This window comes from Nicotiana tomentosiformis, chromosome 2, assembly GCF_000390325.3.
Source record: "Nicotiana tomentosiformis chromosome 2, ASM39032v3, whole genome shotgun sequence".
NCBI classification, from domain to species: Eukaryota; Viridiplantae; Streptophyta; class Magnoliopsida; order Solanales; family Solanaceae; genus Nicotiana; species Nicotiana tomentosiformis.
In genome coordinates, this window is record NC_090813.1 from 187,012,684 (window position 1) to 187,020,996 (window position 8,313).

Here is an 8,313-nt window from a genome sequence, read left to right on the forward strand (position 1 = left end):
TTCATCTGAACCCAGTACTTTTAGTGTGAAACATAAATTTATGTGTTAAACTTTACTACAATTATAACATATAGTAGTAGATATGAATCCATAAGTAATTTTAGAAATATAATGAGTTTGAACTCATAGAGTTTAAATCATATATCCGCCTCTGCAAGTAATTATCAATTATAAGTATAACTAATCTATATCTATCTATACTATATTAAAAGCACGAAGGCCATTAGCGAAATGTTGTTCGACTTTTTTACCCATTTAAAATAGAGTTCACATTAGATAAAATAATAAATTGATATTTTTTAAACTATTACCCTAATATTTAGGAATAGCCACTTAATTATCCCTAATATTTAGTACTTTGACTTTTTAGTTACTTCCGGTTCTAAAATTCCTACGCTTCTCAATTTGAAAGTTTCACCACTTTGTAAGGTTTTTTTGTTTTTTAATAAAATTTTCACTTTCTAACTCTATTTTGATAAAAAGAGAAGGAACTAGAATTTTACGTCCTGTCACTTATTTTTTTACCGCCTTTAAATTTATATAAGGAGCACTAGACATGGACGTATTTGCAATTCAAGAGCTCTCAAAACCTTTGTCTTCTTCTTTCCTACAAGTAGCTGTCAAACAAATTTTCAGGGTTTGCTAATGAATAGGCGACAATTAGTGGATTAGAATAGTGATGAATAGCTTAAAAGCTTTAGATTTTTCTTATGAGATACTTAATCTTCTAATAGATTCTATTCTTGAGTCTAGTCTTGATTACTATATTCCAACTCGTGTGATCTATATTTCTTTTGTCTTTGCTTAGTTTCTCTTATGATATAATAGAATAGTAAGATAAATCTCTATTATGGCTATCTTTCATATTCCCTTGATTCATCATCTTTTAAAATGTAAAAATGTCTAGAGAATACGTATTTTATCGCGTTCTAAATTTTATTAGCGACGCTTACATGATATTTTAAGAAAATTATAAAAAAATTAACTGAACCGTACCGACACCGAAGAGAAATCGAGATGACCAGGACGGTTTCAAAAAGTCTATTTTTGTTATACAAAATAGAGTAATCGAAAAATTGCTATGATATAAATTTAATAAAATAACCAGCTGAATCGAACTATTAAATTTGTCTTGCTTGCTTGAATTTTTAATAACATTTTAACTTTTGTATTTTATTGTATAAAGCGAATATAAATATAATACTTAGGTGAACTTTTTTAAAAAATTAAATTTATTAAGGCAGTGTACCCACGCAAAATACATAGCTTGTTAAAGCACAGACGTATGCAAAGTAGCAGTAAACAACTTTTTAAGTTTTTAATGATAACAAATTGCAACTCTTGAATCTTATTATGATGAGTTGGATTTTAATTAAAAATCAAATTCTTGAATCATAATAGGATGACCGATGAGTGGCATGACATGAACCAACTGGAACAAGAGGATGAACCATCGTGAGTGGCTTCAAATTCCTAAACATAATCACATTTATAATTTTAAGGAACTTGTAATTTTACTCAATGTTTATTTTACAACTCAAATACATATACTTTAAATATTATTATTTATATTATTTTTAAAAGAATTTATTTTTATTAATATTGGAAACACGCAAAATGCGCGTACCCTAAAACTAGTACTATATTAAAAGCACAAAACCCCTTAGCGAAATAACGTTCGCCATTTTTACCTTTTAAAATAGAGTTTACATTGGACAAAATAGTCATTTAATTATTCGCCTAACTTTTAGGAATTTTAGATCAACTAAAATTTATTTTTGAACTCTTCCTTATTTGAAGTAGATAGAGAGTCTTACTATTTAGAACTTTAAATTCTATTAGGACTTTGAATTTGATCATTAAATCTTTCTTTTTGAAGGGTAAAAACTCTTAATATCAAAATTTTATTTTATATAAATCCTTTGCATAATATTTTGGACTTTGAAATCTTTCTAAATGCATGTTCCTTTCATCCCGGTTTGATTGAATTAGATTTTTACATATTCTTTTTAACTTGTATAATAACAAAGGGCTCCCCATATAATTTGCATCGTTAAGGGCCTTCAATTAGAATAAAGATATAAAATTGAACATTAACCAAATATATGCATTTTTACGCAAGTTACCCTAATTACATAGATAAAACCAAATGAAATGTAGAATAATCATTAAATGATAGATAATACTTATATAATTAAATGAGGAAAAATATATAAAAATTATAGCTATATATGTAATATAGATGTCCTAAAATAAAAGTATACTTATGTATAAATTAAAAATAGGAAAATAACACATATATAGGAAAATACCGAAAGATTATTATTTTCAAAAACTTGTACTTTTTTTTTAATGAAAACTCAATCACGATTTTAAATTTTAAATTTATGTAATTCTTTTAAAATTTTGTACTCATTAACCTAAGGTACACGTACAACACGCATACCGTAAAGACTAGTTACCTATAAAATAAGGCATGTGACATAAGAACAGACAAGTCAATAACTTGATATAACAGGTTAAATTAACAATAGTATAAAAGTTATTTAGATACCATCAGTGTATATAAGTTAATCGGACTTAATTAAAAATCTCCCAATTTATACTAGGGCTGCTTATCGGACGGATTGGGCGGTTAATTACTCTTAACAGTTTGGCTTAACGGTTATCGGCTTTTAAATGTATTAATCCGCTAGCCACCCGATAAGATATCGGGCGGATTAGTATCGGTTTAGCTCTTATCGGGCGGTTTATCGGCCTAATTCAATCTATATTGCGTGCATTAATTATTTTTTGACCGTCTAACATACAAATTCAGAATAGAAAATTACACATCGAGTCCAGACATACATGTCTGTTAACGCCTACATAAGAATAATGTAGTGTGTCATGTGGTGTAGAGTGAAAAAAGCAGAACACATTGTAGTCTACATTACATCCCAAAGCAGATTATGATATGATGTAATTAAGGAAAAAGTAGTTCTAATGGATATGCTACTGTAACTCTTGCTAGCTATAACATGGATCATACAAAGATATCAAATTTCATTGAGATAACTATGTGATTGCCTGGGTTTAGATGCAAAGGAACAATTTCAGTAGTTTAGCTCATTAAATATAATAGTATCTAAGCTTTTATTAATTTATTCATAGCATAAACGAAGCAACATTACAATAAATGTGTGGTCCTTCCCTTTGTTTCTTGTTCATTTCTCTTAAAAAGGTAATAATATATTAATAATTAACACAAAGGCTGTGCTGGAGCCATATTTACAATTTCAAAAAGCAAAGATATGAGCTTGCTCTTCATACTAGGGCACTAAGATAGAGTGTTGGAAGCCTGGAAGTCGATGAGATAGAGTACTGCAGGTGGCTGCTGGAGTGCTGGTTGAATTTCTACTGAAGCTGGTTGAATTATGGTCGAATAAAGAGAACCATAATTCTGCTGGTGGCTGCTGGTTGAAGTTTAGGCGTTAGGGTTCTGATTATTTAGGAATTAGGTGTTAGAACTTAGAGATATAGTACTAAAAGAAGTGGAAGGGTTTTTGATATTTAATATATATATATATATATATATATATATATATATATATATATATAGTAAATTAGTAATAGATAGTGTACTGGAAGTGGAAGAAGGGTTTTTGATTATTTAATATATATATAGATAAAAATAAATTTTATATACATATATATATATATTCTTAACGGGTTAACGGATTATCCGTTAAGAAAATTGAATAATCCGCCCCCAAACCGATAAGTCGTTAATAAAAAAAATTCAATCAGTTCCGCGTCCGTTAAACCGTTAACCCGATACCAATAAGCCATTAAGTTTCGATTTCGATTCGATTTTCAGTTTCGGTTCGATTTTGAACACCCCTAATTTATGCACAGGAACATCCTCGCTATATCCCAGTCAGCTTCCTCCAATGCTAGCTAAGTTTGACCTTAAAGATTTTTTTGAGTTCTTCAATAAAAATCATCCAAAACTGGGGAAAGAAGTGTAATAGGCAAAGAGAAAGAGAATAAGAGAAGAGTTAACTCTCGCTCTAATCAAAGGCGAAGCCAGATTTGAAGTTAAAGAGTTTGAGATTCTATTCCTTCTAAGTTACTGGATTCTAAATTAATAATTTATACATATTCAATGAATTTTTAAAAATAAATACAGAGTTTGAATCAAAGTTACTGAGTTCGGTCGAACCCGCATCTCTAGGTCCGCCCCAACATTTAATATAAAAATGTAGTTACATTTTAGTGTGAACCAATAGTTTATTTATCAATTAGTTACTCAAATAAAATAATAGTTGGCAAAATTTAGCTTATGATTATATTTGAGAATGACCCCTTGAAAGGCATTAGCTTCTCACCTTCTATCACATGCCCCTTTCATATATCTCACTACCAACACTTCTATTTAAACACCTTCTTAGTTCTCAATTTCAAACACAAACTTACAACAAAACCAACTTCCTCTTCATTCATTATCTTTACACACCACTATTGCTCAATAAAAATCCAGAATAGCGGAAATAAGTTCATATTCTGCTTCCAAAGTCAGTCGTCAACTTTTTCACTCCACCATTGAGTAATAAAAAAACCAAGAATAACGAAAATAGGTTCGTGTTCTGCTTCCAAAGTCAGTCGTCGAGTTTTACACAATAGATCAGCAAACATGGTTAACTTCAATGATCAAGATTTCTTTTCTAGTAAATGTGTATGGGTAAATGGCCCTGTTATTGTAGGTGCAGGTCCGTCAGGACTAGCTGTGGGTGCTTGTTTAAAAGAACAAGGAATTCCTTGTGTAATCTTGGAAAAATCTGATTGCATTGCATCATTATGGCAGAAAAAAACTTATGATAGATTAAAACTACACCTCCCTAAACAATTCTGTCAATTACCCAAATTCCCATTTCCACAACACTACCCTGAGTACCCCACAAAGAAACAATTCATTGAATATCTTGAATCATATGCTAGAAAATTTAACATTAATCCAAGATTCAACGAGTGTGTTAAATTTGCAAAATATGATGAATCTTGTAAATTGTGGAAGGTGAAAACTATTTCTCCAAATGGTTCAGAAGTTGAATATATTTGCCAGTGGCTTGTTGTGGCTACAGGAGAAAATGCTGAGAAAGTTGTGCCTAATATTGAAGGTTTAAAAGAATTTGGAGGTGAAGTGATTCATGCTTGTGATTATAAGTGTGGTGAGAAGTTTTTTGGGAAAAAAGTTCTTGTTGTTGGATGTGGAAATTCTGGCATGGAAGTTTCTCTTGATCTTTGTAACCACAATGCTCAACCATCAATAGTTTGTCGTAGCTCGGTAAGTAATCAAAACATAGCTGTACACTATAATATATTTTAACCGGTTGTAGTAAGCTTATTTTTCAATTTACTAATCTTATTTTTCATGGGCAGTTAACACAAAAGATAATTACACGTAGTTGTTAATAACAAATTAAGGTAGGTTATCTGTTACATCGAGTTAAAATACTCTATAAGTGTAAAAATTCTATACTGTCGGCATATAAAGTTAAATCTTTCTGGAATTTGCTTCCAGCTAAAAAGAAACTACTTACAAAATTTGGATTCTAATGGAGTTTGGCTCTGTTTTCAGGTTCATGTTTTGCCAAGAGAAATCTTTGGGACATCAACATTTGAGTTAGCTATGTTTATGATGAAATGGCTACCACTTTGGCTAGTTGACAAGATTATACTCATTTTGACATGGTTTATTCTTGGAAATATTGAAAAATATGGACTAAAAAGGCCATCGATTGGTCCTTTGGAACTCAAGAACACACAAGGGAAAACTCCTGTTTTGGACATTGGTGCATTGGAAAAAATTAGATCAAGAAAAATTAATGTTGTCCCTGGAATCAAGAAGTTTTCATGTGGCACTGTTGAACTTGTCAATGGTGAAAAACTTGAAATTGATTCTGTTGTTCTTGCAACTGGTTATTGCAGCAATGTCCCTTATTGGCTACAGGTGAGAAAATGTTCTACTCCTTCATATCAATTTTTTTTTTTTATTTTTTTTTTTTAATAAATTTGGTTTAATACCTAAATTAACGTCCGTACTTGTACGGATTTCTAGTGCGGGCCCTTTAATTGAGGGGTTGTCAAACAAACACCTTAACTCAGTCAAAACACAACTTTTCATCAATAAGACCGAGTTATGATGTCTGTTTGAGAACCCGTCGAGTACAATTAAGGATCAGCCTTAGATAACCGTGCACGTACAAGTGTCAAATTTGGGATGAAAAAAAAGAAATTTTATGAAATATTCTTGAATAGTGGCCTAATGTTATTTTGTTATATTTTATACAGGAAAGTGAATTTTTTTCCAATAATGGATTCCCAAAAGCACCATTTCCAAATAGTTGGAAAGGAAAATCTGGGCTATATGCAGTTGGTTTCACAAGGAGAGGGCTAGCTGGTGCTTCTGCTGATGCTATTAGAATTGCACAAGATATTGGCAAGGTTTACAAACAAGATCTTAAGCAAACAAAGCAAAAGTTTCCCACACATAGAGGATGCATATCTACCTCTTGATTTAATCAAATCAATATACTTGGCAACTCGGTACACAAGATATCCCGCGTTCACGCTGCAGCGTCCGTGGAAGGGCCGTACCCCGAGGGATATGATGTAGATAGCTTACCCTAATACAAGCATTAGTGACTACTTTTACGGCTCGAACCCGTGAAAAAAGTGTAATTAGCCCTCTCCACAAAAAGTCCAAGTTTTGGTACAGTTTGGGCGTTTTGTATTGGAATTTGGAATTAGCAACCAGTCCATTGGAAAGTTCGGTCCTGCATAAGTTATCAGATCCTAAAAAAGGAAATTTATCAGGAAGTGTTGTCTATATATATATATATATATATATATATATATATATATATATACACACACTTATATTGACCCTTTGTACATATTTGGTTTTGTACTATTACTACTAATGATTAATCAAATGATATTCTTTTATTGTTAAAAGTATTCTTTGTAAGATTGTTCTGAATTTCATGTTTATTGTTTAATAAAAGCACTGATTTAGACCAAAAGTTAGGGTGAGATACACTAGATAAGCCTCAAAAATAACCATTCTCTCATTCATATTGGTGCAGCTTTTAATGAAAACTGAGAAAAACTTTAATGAGAAAATGACTCCTAATTTTGCCCTTTCTATGCATATTTTTCAAAGCATTAAGGGGTCATTTGGTTGGATATATTAGGAAAAATAATATATATATTAGCTTTGGTATTGCTAATCTATTATTTAGTAGTGCTTTTTAACCTATTCTTATACGTAGCAAACTATGACATTAGTAATACCATGGTTTTTAATACATAGATAAGCACGTATAAAGACATAACTGCCCTTTCAAAATCTTTTCCAAAGAATGTGGAGGGTATTTTTATAAACAAATAAATTTTTTTTTTTAAATGCATGCTATATTTAATATACAAATCAAACAGTCGATAAGAACTAATATCATTATTACTAACACACTCTATTCATTACTCTTTTATATGATTGTTGTGGTGATATTAATGTTGTCTCCTCTTGTCGTTTTGTCTTTTTGTTTTCTTGAGCCGAGTGACTTTCGAAAATAGCCTCTCTACTCCTTTGGGGTAGGGGTACGGTCTGCGTACATACTACCCTCCCCAAACCCTATTAGTGAAATTTTACTGGATTGTTATTGTTGTTGTTCCTGTACACCCTACCAAATCACCCCTAAATAGATTATGAAGTATTACAAAAGGAATGTCCTGTTTCAAGTTCTTTTCAATTAGTCATAGTTAGTACAGTTATGGAATTTTGGTAGCAACTAGTCATCATTTCAACATCAACACCCTGCATATACGCATTTACACAAAGAAGATCTGGTTGGGATACTTTAGAGAACTAGAAGACCTTGGGCTCTTTTTGTTGGTTGTCACCCGGTGTGTGGTACTTGTATTGAAATCCTGACTAATTCAAATTATACGCTCAATTGATTTTGGCCGGTGCTAATAAGTTACCAATCTTTTATTCAAGTTAAATACATATCTAGGGAAAACATGTATCTAAAATTGATTTTTAAGTTACATAATTGTGCTTTTTACGTTGTAAACAGATAAGACTTAATCTCTTTCAAAAATAATGTTGCGTGTTGATCATGGCATGTCACAACCCAAAATCTCACCTGTCGTGATGGCACCTATCTCAATACTAGGCAAGCCAACAATCTGAATAAACCATCATATCTTTTAAGTTTGAATACCAAATAATTAAATTCAGCGGAAGAAATCTCACAAATACAAATA

At 31.2% G+C, this 8,313-nt stretch overlaps 1 protein-coding gene across 1 annotated transcript; it reads left to right on the forward strand.

Moving 5' to 3' along the window:
• The first annotated feature begins 4,431 nt into the window (after positions 1-4,431).
• LOC104119651 (probable indole-3-pyruvate monooxygenase YUCCA8) lies at positions 4,432-6,863 on the forward strand. The gene is made up of 3 exons (XM_009631217.4): positions 4,432-5,326; positions 5,621-5,992; positions 6,334-6,863. Exons 1-3 carry the CDS (start codon positions 4,676-4,678, stop codon positions 6,556-6,558), a joined length of 1,248 nt encoding a protein of 415 aa, XP_009629512.1. The 5' UTR covers positions 4,432-4,675; the 3' UTR covers positions 6,559-6,863.
• Positions 6,864-8,313: the final 1,450 nt, after the last annotated feature.

Bases quoted from the DNA above. Each gene is read 5' to 3' on its own strand.
- LOC104119651 (XM_009631217.4), top strand. From the start codon at position 4,676: ATGGTTAACTTCAATGATCAAGATTTCTTTTCTAGTAAATGTGTATGG. The intron at 5,327-5,620 runs GTAAGTAATCAA...CTCTGTTTTCAG, and splicing joins CAATAGTTTGTCGTAGCTCG to GTTCATGTTTTGCCAAGAGA. The intron at 5,993-6,333 runs GTGAGAAAATGT...TATTTTATACAG, and splicing joins ATGTCCCTTATTGGCTACAG to GAAAGTGAATTTTTTTCCAA.